The sequence below is a fragment of the Hakea prostrata genome, chromosome 10, assembly GCF_041222555.1.
Source record: "Hakea prostrata isolate BN-2017 chromosome 10, UWA_Hpros_2, whole genome shotgun sequence".
Taxonomy (NCBI): Eukaryota; Viridiplantae; Streptophyta; class Magnoliopsida; order Proteales; family Proteaceae; genus Hakea; species Hakea prostrata.
Window position 1 is genome coordinate 50,946,817 of NC_142609.1, and position 16,893 is coordinate 50,963,709.

At 40.9% G+C, this 16,893-nt stretch overlaps 1 protein-coding gene across 11 annotated transcripts in view; it reads left to right on the plus strand.

Annotated features, from left to right (window-relative positions):
- The first annotated feature begins 2,340 nt into the window (after positions 1 to 2,340).
- SPK1 (guanyl-nucleotide exchange factor) overlaps positions 2,341 to 16,893 on the plus strand; it is a 133,746-nt gene continuing 119,193 nt past the window's right edge. For 2 of the 11 annotated variants that reach the window (XM_089136404.1, XM_089136405.1), the window contains exon 1: positions 14,086 to 14,333. In XM_089136404.1, the coding sequence (XP_088992530.1) occupies positions 14,283 to 14,333 (51 nt within the window). In that variant the 5' untranslated portion in view covers positions 14,086 to 14,282. Of the gene's footprint in view, positions 2,566 to 2,668; positions 2,725 to 3,528; positions 3,677 to 3,871; positions 3,967 to 13,755; positions 13,831 to 14,085; positions 14,334 to 16,893 lie in introns of those variants that run through there. The other 9 variants (XM_089136410.1, XM_089136407.1, XM_089136411.1 and 6 more) reach the window with 9 other exon arrangements.

The following is a 16,893-nucleotide window of genomic DNA, read 5'->3' on the forward strand; positions in this document are numbered from 1 at the left end:
TTTTGTCTTTTGATAATGTTTAAGATATCAGCCCGAGGAGTATTTAATGGAGTATACTCACTTTTACCGGGAGATCTTTGTCGCCATGCTTGGTGAGGCTTTCCAACTTGATCACGAACATTCTGCTTCGACCTTTGCTTGTTCTCAGGGGCCTTCTGTTCTTTTGTAGAGGCTTTATTATCCCCATGGCATGCATCCAGGATCTCCGTCACCTTTGCCTGGCTTCGACACCTTTGCACCAATTCAGCATAAGTGGTAGGCATGTCTTGAAGTAGTAACTCAAGAGTCGTCAGTTAGTGAGTCCAGTGAACAAAGCAGTTTTAGTTACCTGTTCATCTAGATTCTCTATCTCCATTGTGACCATGTTAATCTTTTTAGATATTCCCGAATCGATTCACTTTTCCCTTGTTTGATAGTGAACAAGGTCTCCTCGGTTTTTTTTTTTATATGGACTCCACTCTAGAATCATCCTATGAATTCGCGTGCCAATTCTTCAAAATCCACGATCCTTCCCGACGGGAGATTCGAAAACCATTTATGTGTTGCTCTAGTCAAGGATGAACCGAAAACCCTGCAAAGGATTTCATTGGAATTACCCGCAACAGCCATAGTCTGCTGATAGTAACTGATGTGAGCGGTGGGATCTCCCGAACCATCGAACGTGGAAAAGGTTGGCAAACGGAAATTGTAAGGAAATTGATATCCGGCTATGGCCTCGGTAAACGAAGTTTTTCGAATAACCGAATAGATATCATCAGTTATTCTCCCTCTCGCCAATTGTCAAAGTTTTTGATTAATATTGGCCAATTCTTGACCAATATGCGTTGATCGATCTCCGACGACACAATCATTCTCCCGAACCTCGTATTTGAATCGGTTGGTGAGTGAGTTCGTACTCCTGCACCCGACCTCGTATTTGAATCGGTTGTGCTTCCCTGCAGTCCTTCAAACAGATCATCTCTCCTAGGGAGTTCTCCAGTTCTCCTAGGTTCTCTTTCTCCCCTCCTGTCACCTTCCTGAAAATTCTGACCAACATTCTAGTCATCGATCAATCTTTGCTCCCTTTGTAATGCGCGCCTTCTAGCATCACGTTGATTAGGTGCTTGTGGGGCCACCACTTGCCTGGTCAGCGTACGGAGCGTCTGACTCACCTCCAATAACTGGAGTTTCAGTTGATCCAGTTGATACTAGAGTGGATATGGAGGATTATTACCTCCCTGTCCACCATCTTCCCGTACTTCAAAAGGTCGACTTCCCTTAAGGAATCTGAATTATTTGCTCCGGGAATTTGAATGCTAGCCTCTTGCTGGGCCGCCGCAGCCGCTGCTGTTGCTGTTGATGATCTGGTAACCATGGCTTTCTGAAGTGTTTCCCACAGACGGCGCCAAGTGATGCGTCCAAAATCTGCTCAGTCCTTAGATCTCCTGCGTATGATCTGCAAAACAAACGTTAGATGTGGCCCGACCGCTGGGATCGGGAGTCCACCTCCGAAGGCTAAGTCAGTTGATGAACTTAATCACAAACGGCTCTGCTTGAGTACAGAGCTAAGGAATGAATAATGAGAATACGATTCAAATTGTATCTGTCCCTTCTACCTTGTGGGTAGGTGATGTCTTATATAGAGTGTACCTTTGAATCTCCTTCATTGGATGTATTTGAGCCTTCTTCGGATAGCTGTCTGATCTTAACGGATAGATTCGTTGAGTGATAGATCCATACTAGGTTGGACTAGTAGATGACTCCTTTGATAATACGACTGTTATGTGGTAGTTATCCGTATAATAGCGATAAGCATCTGCGCAAAGTGCTGCTACTCGTCTCTTTGACGATTAATCCATCCCGAACATAGCGGATTAGGGCGAACTTGTTACTGAGTTAGTTTACTTCCTCAGCACGCTACCTTTTGGACCCGGCCCGCTCGGAAGCGAGTCCATTCCTTTCGTTCTGACCGGGGTCGAGGGTCAAACCAAGGTTGAATCGGGTTCGGTTATATTTTCTCCATATCAATGTGATTCTATTTAATTTTGTTCTTAGGATTAGAAATGTTTTTGCTGATTTTCTTGCTAGGGAGCGCCTTGTCTTTTCCTTTCTCTAGAATATCCCATCTTTATTCATGGTTGATGTCTCTTTGTCGTCCAGGTTTCTTGGCTTACACTATTTCACTTAATGATATGCCTTTTATTTATTGACAAAAAAAAAAAAAAAAAAAAAAAGAAGAAAAGAAAAATGAGAGAGAGAAAAGGAAAATGGGTTTTACCGTTTAAAAACACTTAATGGGCTCACGAAGCCCACAATCTGGTGGGCCTTAAAACCGTCGGTCCACTTAATCACCAAAAGTTTGGAAACTGGAGCGACAACCCTCGAAGAGATTATCGGCTCGCCACCGTGTGAGAGAGAAGCGCAGAGTTAGCGGCAGGGCAGCAGTTGCAACTTGCAGGCAGCCAGGCTAGCTAATCGAGCTCTTCGTTTGATTATATCTTTATATTGCTAATAATGTCGGTTCCTGTTCTCTTCTGTCCATCCTTCAGGTGAAGTATTCATGGGAGCCTGAAAATTCCCCAAAGCGTGAGCATTTCGAGCTCGATGCTCCTTTACATTTCTGTTGAAACCCTTGCTATATGTTGCCATCAATTCTTAATCTTTTCATGGTTTGATCTGTTTCATATAGTGATAATTTTTGCAGCCTGTAGAGCCAGGGGATCTAATCTGAGGGTTCACTTTAAGGTTCGTTGCGATCCGAACTCAGAAGTTTTATTTACTTTTCTGGGGGGAGGGGGTCCACTGCGTTTTGTTACCTTTCATGTTTGTATGAAGAAGAAAGACTATTGTTTCTCATGGTAGGATGTTTTTACCGTTATTCTTGGATCTAACTCTGCCAGTATGTATGCGTAATTGAATCTTCACCTCTATGCATTCGTAACTTCTTCTGTGCGAGAAGGGAATTACTTTGTCTTCTAGTTGGTGTATGACGAGTTATCTTTTTGAATAAACTATTGTGTCTGATTTGCCTGAAGATTCTTCCATTAGTTGATCTCCCAGCATCTATTTTATAAGGAGCTGATGAACTAGCTGTCTAGCTGTCTTGACATGTCAAAGGTTATTATTTTAGTTGACAACTCGAGATCCTTGGTACTAGAAATATTTTAGTTGGATCTTTGAGATTGACCACGTAACCTAATTCTTGAATTCATGTAACTATCAGGCTGATGAGATAGGATGTTTTTTGGTCCCAAGTGTTAGATGCATATATGACAATGATTTGTAATTGATATTTTATCAAATCAAACGGGAAGAAAAAATTGGATGTAGCTGACCCCAGTACCCCAACAATGAATGCCGTGATGCGCTGGTCAAGGATTCCACAGTAAGAGAAGTAGGTGGTTTGGTAAAAGGTGTGGTTGAGAAAGGAGGTTTGCGTAAAGAGTTACGTTGGTTCAACTGGTTAATCTGTATTGTCGAGGGTGACATCTTCTGTTCGGGGGAGCATCTGTGTTTTGCTGATGAGAAGCCTGTTCTTCTTTGTTGTAGATTGGTCTCTGCAGCTGCAGTGTTGGATTTGCTGCATCATTTCCATTATGTAACAGGCGGCAAGCAAATGTCTAGAATTGACAGAAGTGCTGAAAGTGAATTACATGGACATGGGGAGAGGAACTTGGACCAGAAAACAAATTCACTTGTAGGTTTAGAATTATGACAAACTACCTACAGCTATAATTCATGGAGACCTTTGCCCAAGGATTTGTTGAGTTATCAATGAATTTTTGCTGGCAATACATGCTAATGAAACATTTTTTTAATATAATTATTTGTAAAAAATATCCTGTGGAAAATTCCCTCATGTGAATATTTTATCTTTGCTTTTTTGAACCAGGTGGAATAAAGCAGGGACTTGTTGCCTTTGTCTGCCACACTTAAACTACATGGGAATTGCTTACATCATAATTGAGTGAACCTGTTTTACTTTTGGTAAGAGAATGCCCAGTAAATGTTACATGATAACCATTTTGCTATTTGAGTTATATGTTGTATACTTGTATGCATGCTTTTGTAGTGGTGCAAAGTGGGTATGAGTATTTTTTAGACATCATAGTGTTTTTTATGGCTCCTTAATTGTTGGTTTCAAACCAATGGCACAATGGAAGTGGATCAGAGGACATCGCTTTTGCATCCCAATTTCGATCAAGATAAAATAAATGAAATTTTATGAATCATTTGGTTTACCTTAGTGCCATAAATGTAGCACCTCCTCAAAGACAATAGCTTTTCCACACTTGAGCAATAGGAGGTTAGATCTTTTCAACTCCTCGAAGTTTTGAGTAATTGTAAACTTGCAGAAGTAGCCCTTCCCTTCAAGCACCAGGCATTTGAGCTCTCTCTCCCACCCCCTACTGATTTGTGTTAAGTCTTAAAAATAGTAAAGTAAAAGAAAGATGAAAAGAAAGAAAGAGAGAAAAAGAAAGAAACGGAAGAAGAATATAGAAAATAAGAAAGAAAAAGAAAAGGCACGAACGAGAATTCAAGATTGCCCAATATCTTTCAAGATCCAACCCATAGTCCTCTAAGAGTCATTCCTACGCCCCTCCAATCCAAACCGCATGCTTCCTCTTTCCCTTCTCATCCTTCCTAGTGTAATTTTGGATATCCTGCTACCCAATAAAGGATGTCATCTTGGATTTGAACAAACCCCATAATTTCACTCATCACCCCATTTAGTTTTGCAAACCAAATCTTATTCTATAACTACCCATGGAAAATTTACTTGTCCCTAAAATTACTTCTAAGGTTCCCCATAAGTCCTGAACCTATTACCATCTCAACCTCTGTAACCCATTTAGGTTTTGTTAATTCCCATCTTAACCTAGAATCCAAATTTAACCATACTATCCATTCCATCATAATTTGATTGGAAGATTCTGGGCAAACCCTCAATTTTAGGGAATTGGAACCCTAACCCTAGAATTGGGTTTAAATCAAGCAAGAGCCAAATTTGTGTGGTCTCTTACTTCCTCTTTCCTTGTAATTATAGTCCCAGCTGGGATATCTTTGTTCAAGCAAATTTTCAATCATATAAAATTGCATCTTCTCTTTTTTGAATCTGCTCAAACATAATTTCCATTTATATGAAATTGCATCTTCCCTTTTTGGATTTGTTAACACAATTTTCTTAAACTATGCTAAGTAATTCTGGTTTGAATATCTACTTTCTACGATTACAGAAACACCTTTGCGACCATAATGTGAAAGGGTAGAATCTATAAGGCTACAACTATAAAACAAGAATGTGACTCCTTACTATATAAAATGAGATAATTAGCCTATACATTTTCCTAGTTTTTTTTTCTTCATGTAAATTGAACTTCTAATTTACATATAAGACCTTCTACAATTCTAAGACCACATGATGAGCTTTGAGCATGTATTTAAATACCACTAAAAGAATATTTAGAATAATATTAAAAATTAATAGATAATTAATTTTCATTTCATAAAATTATTTGTAAACAATTTAAAAAAATTACATTGGTACTAGATACATGTCTGATCAATCACATACTTCTGATCTTTTGATATTCTTGAACCAATGGCTATAGTTTCCATGTCGAGCATCTCTTTCACTACAGTGCAGGATCTCATATGGTCCACGAGACTTCAACCATTGGGTTGCCAAAATAGGCGGGATGACACCGTAAGTAAATAGCACTTCTTAGTTCAAAGGTCAAATGATAGGTTCGAATCTCGTACTCTAACAACCGATAATACCCCATGCGAATATACACATGCTACATGCATTCATATTTTTTATACCAAAAACTCATTTCTAATTATATGAAATGCAACAGCCATATGAACCAGGATTTATGGTCCTATCCCTTGTTGAGAATTATTTTGGGTGAAAACCTAAGGAACCACTTCAAGCCCAATTAAATTATGCAATGCGTAATAAAAAATTAATGAACATTTTATTAATTGAAGTGGGTTTGATGAGAACACATCCAACATTTACTTGAGGTTAAAAAATTAAGAGATTTTGTTTCTTAAGAAAGCTTTGATGAGATTGCAATGGTTAGTTTAACATCACCAAGCGGATCATTTATCACTTCAAGAGAAGAATTTAGAGTTCTTGCAGAGTGGAACCATGTAGTACCAAACATGAGATAGATCTTCTAAAGAACAAGGCTTTTTTCGGATTTCATCAATGAATTGGCAAGGAAGCATAAGTAATAAGAGTGAAAAGAATCCCGAAAGGAGAAAGTCAGACACCAAGGGCAAGGAAGGCCCTTCTAACGTGGGTCAACCCCACCTCGGCATGTAACAAATCTATTGATCGATTAGTGGTTGTGTTTAAAAACCTTGGAGCTCAAAAGCAATGTGGTTGGGCCACACAAATCAACTAAATGGTATGGCATGCATGTAGCTTCAATCATGCTCATCACAAGAAGAAAGGATGGATGGGCAAGTCCTCGTGCATGAAGTTTGTGGATTCGAGTCCAACTGATTGTACCACAAACCTCCAATCCTTGAGGAAGCTTCTTACCAAACCAAAGAAAGGGAGTACATATCCCGTTGTTGATTCCCTTCTCCCGAGTGCTTTTACACTCGGGTTCCAAACCTTCCAACACTTGAAAAAAAATAAAAATTTAATGTTATATGAGTACTTTGCCATTTATGGGTAAACTGCATCCCTTTCCTTTTCTGCTAGACGACCTGGGGGCTTCTTCCTCGAGTCCTATCTTGATTGCGCACTTGACGAAAGAGCTTTACAAGTGGCATTGCAATATTGCTGGATTGGGCTTTCGCTCATTGTCCAAGATTCCCCATTGCTGCCTCACATGGAGTCCAAGTCGTGTCTCGGTCCCCCTGGGGTGAACCCCCGTAGGTTCTAGCTGGGATTAGTGGTTTAATTGGCAGTGGACATTTCATAATAGCAATCTTCTTTAGCTCTTATGATCACTTTCTTTGTTACTATGATCATTTTATTTTCATTTCTTTGTTGGTAGTCTTTTTGATCCATATGAGAATTTATATACTAGAATTTGATTAGATTTTCTTTTGGTTTAGGGTTTAGGGTTTTAGGTTTTGGGGTTAAGGACAACACATGAAAATTGGCGAGAAACATAGACACCCTAAAAAAATTAACTTTTTTGAATATTTTTTTTGGGTGACCTACTTCCTTCCAACTTTAGTACTGTAAAGTGACAAACGAGTAAGTATAATTGTTGTGACATGATATTTGAGGAAAAAAATTAATATTAGAAACTCCTTTGGTGAATTAAAGTGATCAAGCATTCAAAAGAAAATAATTACACAAGCGCAACATTGCGATACATGTTGTAGTCAAAACATCTTATTTGTTTTTCCTCTTTCTTTATAATAAAACAATCATTAACTTAAAGCAATTATCAACTTAAACAAAAACTGCAGTAAATGACAAATGTATAAAGAGAGTATCCACTTGGGACCTGGGGGAAAATGGGACATCACACCTTTTGCTAGTTGAGACTATAGCTAAAGAGTAAACCATTGCAACATCTTGTCCTGGGGTTTGTTCATCAAGTCAGTTAGATATATTGCTACCTCAAAGAAAGACGAACCCTAAAGGCTACATTATAGATTAACCAATACCTTCCTCCCCTTCTCAAATTTTGGAATTTCTATTATTCTTTCTTTCTTTTTGGCGGGGATATTGGAGAGATAAAACAAGATTGTGTAGACTAAGGCCAGAGGTGAAAGTAGTTGAGGAGCCGGTAAATATAAAAAATGTCTTGAATTTTTTTTTGAGCATAGTTTTCACGGTGATGAGGCGATGCATGGTGGTTTAGGCTAGTTGAGGCAATGAGTCGATGAGGCGCCCTCCGAGGTGCTTTTGAGGCGGTTAGGTCGTTTTAAGTGAAATTTTTAGTGTACATCTCATTCACTCCAATTCATTATAAATCTATCATATCTTATATGATAATAATAAAAAAAAAAAAACTAATATTACCTACCTTTAGTCATCCAACATACTACAAACCACACATAGTAGGTCCTAAATAAAAAGCCGCGGGAAGAAAGGAAGAGAAGAAGTCATCTGTCGCGCGGCTTGCTGCAGAGTGTCGTCACGGGAATGGAAGAGAAGAAGAGAGGAAGAGAGAAAGAGATTAGGGATTAGAGTGAGAGTGTGAGACTCGAGTCAAGAACTTACTCTTTTGATTTTGTTTTTTTATTTATTTTAACATTTGATCATGTTGGTGCAAGAAATGTTATCTTAACAACATGGGTCGCTCTTGATCTAGCTCCAGCTCCAGCTCCAGCTCTAGCTCCAACTCCAGCTCCTGAGACCAAAGCAAGGTGAAAGTGGGTCGCCTCTGAGGACGGGAAGCCACCTCCGACGATCGAGTTAGTCCGAGCCAGCAAATAGCAATCTCCATTGAGGAGAGAAGACCCAAGAGATGATAAAGATCATCCTCTTGAAGGGTTAGAAAGTCGAAGATAATGAAGGCTGGAGTGTGTAGAGCTTACCACCGCTTCGGCCTCCTCCCCTCCTTATAAACCGGATCCATACCTCTTACGGCGACTTCCTGGCTGTAGAGCAGAACAAAGGTCCCTTCAGCCGCCCCTGAGCTTCGGCGAGCAAGGTCCGTCAGACATCCTGCCGTCCCTTGGGCTTGAGGAGATCCAAGGTCGTGACAAGCATAGATCTCGTTTGGATATCCCTGCTGAGCACGTGGCCATCTGCTACGTTGGACTCTTGATGAGGATAAAATGGACCTGGTGCCGTAAGTGGCCCAAGACCGGTCCCGACCCAATCCAGCTGGGCTAGGTATATTTGGGATTATAACACTAGCCCCCTGGTCTTTATGGCGAGCTTTTTGGCATAAAGATCAAGCTTCTCGCGCCCGGCAGGTATTTGAAACCCCCAAAAGTCTTCTTGGAAAGAAAAGATAACTCCCGATTAAGTAGCTTTTATGTCTTCACCAAGTTCCCAGGTGCTGTCGAACATCACACTTAATGTTTTCCCAAAACCGCCAGCCACTGAGATGATTCGTACTTCTTCAACGGTAGGCGCGCCTTCCCAAGACCTCCATTCACTCCATCATTTTCTCCTCAGATGAGAGGCAAAGAGAAAAAGGTGAAAGTCAGCCTTTTTGGGAAGGATCCCGCTGCTGAACCGACAAGTGCCACTTAGAACCCTGCCTCCGAAAAGATAAGTTAGAAGAAAGTCTCCCAGGGTCCTTCCACCAGGACCCACAAAGCTTTATTGAGATAGAATTTTCCGATGTCTCGTCCTTCCGCTTCTCCCAGAGTGGAGAAGGTGAATGTCCCAGAATCCTCCAGTGATACTCATCCAGATGTCCCTGAAGCCGGCGTTCCTCGGCAAGTTCCAAAATCATCCGCAAATTCTCGAGGCGCCACCAGTTTTCCCTCCTCAAGAAGAGATAAAGCTCCTGAAGATCCCCCCAAGCAAGAAGAGTCCGCCTGGGCTCCCAGCTGGAACATCTCCGCAAAAGGGGGCCTCTCTGGTCAAATATTGAAAACCAAGGAGTGGTTGAAACATGGTGTGGCGCCTGCCGACTAACTTCCTCTGCACCTTTTGTCCGCTCGTCTAGCCGAGTGAGTCCATTGAGCAATTTCTTGTTGTTTTGACTCTTTTGCTTTTTCTCATGTGCTTTCACCTTCCTTTTTCAGGAGTGTCTATGAAAGTGCTTTTTTGACTGAGGGACTTTTGCGCCGAAGCAAACACCTGTCATCTGAATTGTCAGGTCGGACAGGCCAACTCGCGGAATTGCAAAGCTAGAAGGCAGCCCTGGAGTCCGAAAGCAAGACCATCGTGGATGGGAGGGATGCTTTAGAAAAGCAGTTGAGCGCCGCTAAAGAGCAAATTCGTCAGTTGACTGAGAGCAGTGCCCAATACTTACGCCAGAGAGATGGCGATGAGGGACAGAGTTAGTGGAGAAACTGAACCAAGAAATGGTGGGTAAAAACCTTTCTCTGGAGTCGGCAAGATTTAATCTTCAGCTGTGAGCTCAAGAGCTAGAGAATCAATTATCCTCAGCCCAAAAAGGCAAAAAGTCCGCCGAGGCCAGGCTTGCTAAATCTCAAGAGCAGAACCAAGTTTTTCAGGTTGAGATCAGGAGGTTGACCGCTAGAGTACTAGCCGGGGCCGAGGAAGCAGCAGCAGCCTTTAGAAGCTCGAAAGCATACAAACAAGAATTGGCTAACGCTGCGGTTCTTGGCTTTGGACTTGGTCTCAACGAGGCCTTTAAGCTCATGGTGGATAAGCTGCCGGAAAGCCTGCTGAAAGAAGTCTGCCAAGGCCCTCTCTTTAATGCAGGAACATGTGAACGCTTGGGGATTTCAGTATTCGATTGGATGAACAGACCAACGAAAGATGCTACGCCTTCGAAGGCCAGTTTGTCGACTCCTCCCCGTGAAGCCACAATGCCCACTCCACTCCAGCATCTGAATCCGGACGACTCTTTGATTGTGACCATTCTCGAGGACATCTGAACGATAGTCCTCTTCTTTTAAAGAACTTTTTATTTTTATTTTTTATGTGACGGTGCTCCTCTTTTTGGAGAACTTGACAACTAGCTTTTTGTAGTGCCTCTTCCGAGGGCCTTTTCTCAAGCATGCTATTGCTTTGGAGTTTAACTTTTTTCTATAAGAATTATTCCTTTCTTCTATTATATCTTAGCCCCCCACACTCTTTGGTGAAGTGACATAACATTTTTCAGGATGATGCTCCTTCAAAGGAAACTTCACCATGGAGTGAAAACCTGTAGAGGCTCTTGTCTGTTGAGGAGTAAAATTGCCTTGCTTCTAGCGCCGATTTGCCAAAAAGGCGGGAACATCTACTGAGAAGTAGAAACTCGTTTGCAGAGTTGGGAAACTTACAAGAAACTTGCTGGGAAACTTGTAAGAAGAACATTTGCTGCAAAGCTGAGAAGCTTGCAGGAAAAAACGCTTGCTAAGGAGCAAGGTCCCTCTGCTGAGAAGGAGGAACATCTTCCGCTGAGAAGCGGGAACATCTGCGAAGTTGAGAAGCTTGCAGGGAAAATCACTAGTTAAGGAGCAAGGTCCCTCTCCTGAGAAGCAGGAACATTGTTTGCTGAGAAGCGGGAACATCTGCGAAGCTGAGAAGCTTGCAGGGAAAAACACTTGCTGAGAAGCAAGGTCCCTCTGTTGAGAAGTAGGAATATCATCCGCCGAATGAGGCAGGAATGAAGCAGCACAAACTCTTGTCTTTCTGGCAAAAAACCCTCATAAGCCGGTTTGCAGGATTTTGACAAAGGGCATGCTTTCCGGTATGGTGAAGTGACAGTGCTTTCAGTATTTGAAAGTCGCACAGTAGGTACAAAGACATTTCTACCCCAGGGCTCGGTAAGGAGTGCACTAATATTTCTGAATCTTCTCTTATGATTCGTCGGCTGAAAACCCATCTGAAAAACCCCGGAAAGCTGCCTCGTTCCCTTCCGATGCTGTGTGGCATCCGGGACTCGAGACTTTCGATGCCAACATATAATCTTTTGATAATATTAGATTGGTAGCCCCCTAGGGAGACTTCAGTACCCCAGGATTGCAGATCATCTGGCGTTCAATGACGATAAGACTGTTATCCACTTATCGCCGAGAAAGTTGGTGTCTTGACGTACACCGCTCGTAATTGTGGCAACGCTAGACCTATTTCGCCGCTCCAATCTTATTAGGAAGGGGGTAGATTGTGAGTCAATGTTGTGAGAAGAAAAACCATGAACGGTGAACTGACGGCTCAGACCTTAAAAAAGGACTGCAACCCAGAATTTCTCCATGATTTCTTTTCTTCGGTCCTTTAAGAGGCTCGTCATAGGGAGATCATTTTGGGTGACCAACATACACCGTACGCGCCTCCGCAACCTCTTAAATGGAGTAAAATTCAAGGATGATATCTTATGAAGAGAAAAGCCATGGATGGTGTACATTGAACTTCAAAACTGGGAAACCCATCTGGCTCGTCAGCCATCGGATTAGCCCTAGACCTGGGAATCAATGACCTTCAAGCTATCTTCATCCTCACAGTTTGCATCAAAGCAAAGGGAAAACAATCGAACTTTTTGTTGACGCTTCCCACAGACGGCGTCAAATGTAGGTGCAATAAATGTTATCTTAACAACATGGTTCGCTCCTGATCCAGCTCCAGCTCCTGAGACCAAAGCAATGTGAAAGTGGGCCGCCTCTGAGGACGGGAAGCCACCTCCGACGATCGAGTTAGTCCAGGCTAGCAAATAGCAATCTCCATTGAGGAGAGAAGACCCCAAGAGATGATGAAGATCATCCTCTTGAAGGGTTAGAAAGCTGAAGATAATGAAGGCTGGAGTGTGTAGAGCTTACCTTGCTTCTGGCCTCCTCCCCTCCTTATAAACCGGATCCATACCTCTTACGGCGACTTCCTGGTTGTAGAGCAGGACAAAGGTCCCTTTAGCCGCCCCTGAGCTTCGGCGAGCAAGGTCCGTCAGACATCCTGCCGTCCCTGGGCTCGAGGAGATCCAAGGTCGTGACAGGCATAGATCTCGTTTGGATATCCCCGCCGAGCACGTGGGCCATCTGCTACGTAGGACTCCTGATGAGGATAAAATGGACCTGGTGCCGTAAGTGGCCCAAGACCGGTCCCGACCCAATCCAGTTGGGCTAGGTATATCTGGGATTATAACAGATCACATGTAGCGTCATTATAAATATGCATATAGGTTCAAACAATAGATACTTTACAATTGGAATCTAATAAGTAATTCAATATATGCCTTCGATTTGGCATCATTCATGTGATTTAAAAAGAAAAAAAAGCGGATGTCTTCGGGTATAAGGCGTCCGAGGCTCTTGAGGCAACGCCTAGGCAATGCCTCATACCCCAAGGCGGTCGCCTTATTGTCTGAAAATGAGGCGACCCTGATTTGAGGCGCTCCGAAGGTGCCCGGATGCCTAGGCGACACTTAGGTGACGCCTTGACAACTATGTTTTTGAGACAAGTGAAGCATAATAAGGTCATGGATCACATCTAAACTTTTCTTCCTATGTTACTTCGATGACAATGAAATTCGAGTCCACATACTTAAGAGAAAGAAAGTGGAAGTGGAGTTAGGAGATGAGGAGATTGCCTTTAGTACCGTCTATATGCTTGCCTTAGTGGCCGAGTTTTAAATACTTTCAACCATAGCAAGATTAACAACCCTCTCTCTCTCTCTTGCTCGTAAAAACTAAAATAAAAAAGGAAATCTAAATGAAAGCTAAGTCATATCATTTATATATATAGGTAAAAATTCAAAGACAACCCAAAATATTTGGCGAAAAGATAGACACCTCAAAACTATGCTAAATTGGAAGTTGCCCCTTTTCTGTTAGAACTATTAGCTGGTTTGATGAAATGAAAAATAACCCTTAGTTGTATTGTTCAAATCTTATAGTATAAAATGACAACAAAGGAAGAAGAAGGAACTTATGAAGGAAGAAAGAAGATGCTATTTGGGATTTTATTTTGCTAAGGGTAACACTGTAAAGTCACAAGAGATAGGGCCAATTAGGAATTATGGAATTATCTAAACATGACTTAAACAATTTGCTAATCGAGTGGATTATAGTGCAAATTTTAAGAGACATTTGGGGGAGTCATTGCCAATTTGCGTAGTTTTGGGGTACTTATGGTTTTCACAATTTTGGGGTGTCCCTCAAATCTTCTCTTCTTCTTTTTTTTTTTGGTGCATAGTTTTGGGGTACTTATACTATTTTTTCTTTTTATTTTAGTTTTGATTTGATGAGATAGAGGGAGAGGTTGTTTATCCTGCTGCAGTCTGAAAGAATTACAGTTTGACCACTGGGGTGAGACAGACAGATAGTCTTGAATACAACCTCCTTGTTTCCTAACTCCACTTCTACCTCCTTTCTCTTGAAGTATAATGTGTACTTAACTCTCGTTAACATTGAAGTAACACGAGAAGAAATGTTAAGATGTGATCCTTGACCTTACTTCTTGATGTGTATCACCATGCTGTGCTTTTCTACTTATTTTATTTTGAGTGCCCTATCACTTTTAATGTATGGGGGGGGGGGGGGGTTTCCATGATATTAATTTTTTGTCTTGAATATCATGTCACAACAGTTGTATTTTTTTGTCTGTCACTTTACAGTATTGAAGTAGGAAGAAAGAGTTAAGTTTGTCATGTAGTTATTGCTGTTGTTGTCTTTGTCCTTGTTACTTTTGATGTAGTACTAATATATAGGGTTGCAGTGGAGTGCTGTAAGGAAGGAAGAATCAGCGGAATTAGAAGAGGATGAAAATGAGGAAGAGGGGAGGCAGTGCTCATGCTCATACAGTCATACATGTCACATAAGCTCTCATGAAAATAACTCAGTTCATTCTATTCAAATTGAGAACTGTATCCTAATACATTCTATTTAAAGGAAACAAAAGAAAATAACATGCTAGAACATATCGTAATTGAAAACTTGAAATCAAAATCCAAAACAAAGTCTAGGACTTCACGTATGAATACTAGAACAAATTGAAGATTAAAATCAAAATTGAAATGACATACTTATTTAATCCAATTATTGTTGGACTAAACCCCGTTTGTCCAGTTCTTTTGGGTTGGTTTGGAACCTATTGAACTGGTCTGATATGTCAGCTCTCCCAGTGTTGAGAAAACTCGCCCATGAGTTTTGTTAAATGGAAGTATCAGCACCATAATATTGGCATCTACAGATATTGACTTTGACGAGGTGATGATCGAACACATCTCTAGGTCAGTTGGCTTATAATTTTTGTAGAATGATGTCTCTTCACTGGGAATCTTCTCATGGGCTTTAACAATCAAATTCTGACCATTGAACTATTCTTCAACATCAGTTTGATCGAATCATGCAAGTCAATTTGATTGCTTTTCATGGGCTTCAATTTCTGCTAGATCTGATTCATCTACTAAGGATTGTAACATGCATGACATCGTATCATAGAAATTATTCTTAATATCAGCAAGCTCTGGCTGACTTCTTGTCAAGTTAGAAAACTCTTCTTGCATTTTTGAGAGCCCCTCATTGGGCAGATGGGATAAATCGTCTGGATCCATGTAGTGGTTTTATCATAATTATAATGGGATATTGGTAAAAAGTGGATGTTTAGAAGGGGAGGGCAGATTCTCGTTTGATCTCTGGTTATTCTCTGCTCTTTTCCCTTTTTCTTCTTCTGCAGTCGGCAGCTTTCTTCTTGTCTGGACTTTGTCTCTTGCTTTTTCTTCCCCTCTGCCTTTGGTGGACTCAAGATGGATTCTGAAACAATGCCCCGTTATTTTTTGATCCTTTTTTCCTCTCTGGTTTTCTCTGATATCTCTGTCTTCTCTTCATTCTCTCTTCATTTCTTTTATATGGATGTTTCTTGATGACGACTTCTCTTTTCTTTTTCTGATTTACTTTTCTTCCCCTTATCTTTTCTCTTCTTCTGGTTGCTGCTGAAACTCCTTTTTTCCCCCTTTCTTTGCCTTTTTTTTTTTCTAGCTGCTGAAATAAGCAAGAGTCGCGAATTGCAGAAAGAAGATAAAAGGGATGGGGAATTTGTTGAGTGGGAATGAATGCAGGGATTTGTTTTTGGTGACTGCTGTAACACATGAAGAAAATCATTGAAAGATGGGAAATAGAGGTAGAAGAAGGTTGCACGGATGGGATCTTTGGCTTGATACCAGATGATCCAGTCCTAATATATGGCGCTGCAATAAAGTGCTATAATGCATGCAGAATTAGAGGATTAAAAGAGGATGAAGAGGAGCACACTCACACACCAGCCACATAGGCTCTCACATACATAGCTCAATTTATTCTATCATCCTGAAAATTGTATCCTAACACAATCTATTAAAGAAAACAAAACAAAACACAAATCCTAGTTGAAATCAAAGATACAATTCAAAATAAAGTCTAAAACCTCATGCAGGAATCCTAGAACAAGTTGAAGACTAAAATTAAATACTGAAATAAAATATTTATTTACATCTGACTATTGTTGGACCAAACCCCATTGGACTGGTTCTTCTGGGTTGAAGCGGAACCAATTGAACTGATCTGATATTGCATCACCTTTGGTACAAATAAGTATCTAGCTGTCCATTCTCTGCTGACTTCATCTTCTTGCAAACATTTTTTATCCACTTCAGGTGGTTGTCTTAGGAGGAAATTTGACTGATGGGATGTTTACGGTTCTTCTTTAACATGGACACTGGTTCGCATCTAAAATTTACATGCGATGATATGACAGTGACAAGTGTAATGTCTAGTCAATGGTGGTAAGGGCAGTGGGTAGTGTTACGATGCAGTAAAAATTTAGATGAGATGCCTCGATGGTAGCTCAATTGATTCTAGAACATCTTTTCTCGACTAAATGGAATAATTCGAAAGAGTACGAGTACCTCACTGACTGGAAAAAGGAGAAATAGCAAAAAGGATTTGAGCTTGTCTCTGAAGAGTAAGACTGCACCCCATAGTGCCAATAATTCAGTGCTGAACTTCTCATTGTTTGCTAATTCCTCAGGCAATCGTTTATTGGCCTAGGCTATACTAAAATGATATACCTAATGTCTGATGAGATAGGAAGGCCCTCAAGTAAGTCAATTCACCATCTACATTAAGAATATTTGTTCTGTAATCTAATGTTTAGCAGATGCGAGGAATGCTTTTTTTTTTTCCGCTGGAAGGGTAAAAGAAGTGAGTTTAGCTGTCACTCACAGGAGATTTTTCTATTGCATGAAGAAATAAATTTGCAGCAGTAGGTTTACTGGGGCCTAATCATTAATTTATCCTAGCTTCATAAAATGTACATAAACCCGTTGCCTTCAGGTGATCTGTTTGTTCTCATTGCCTGCTGGTCATCTAGTTTCCCTCATCAAGGGGATATTC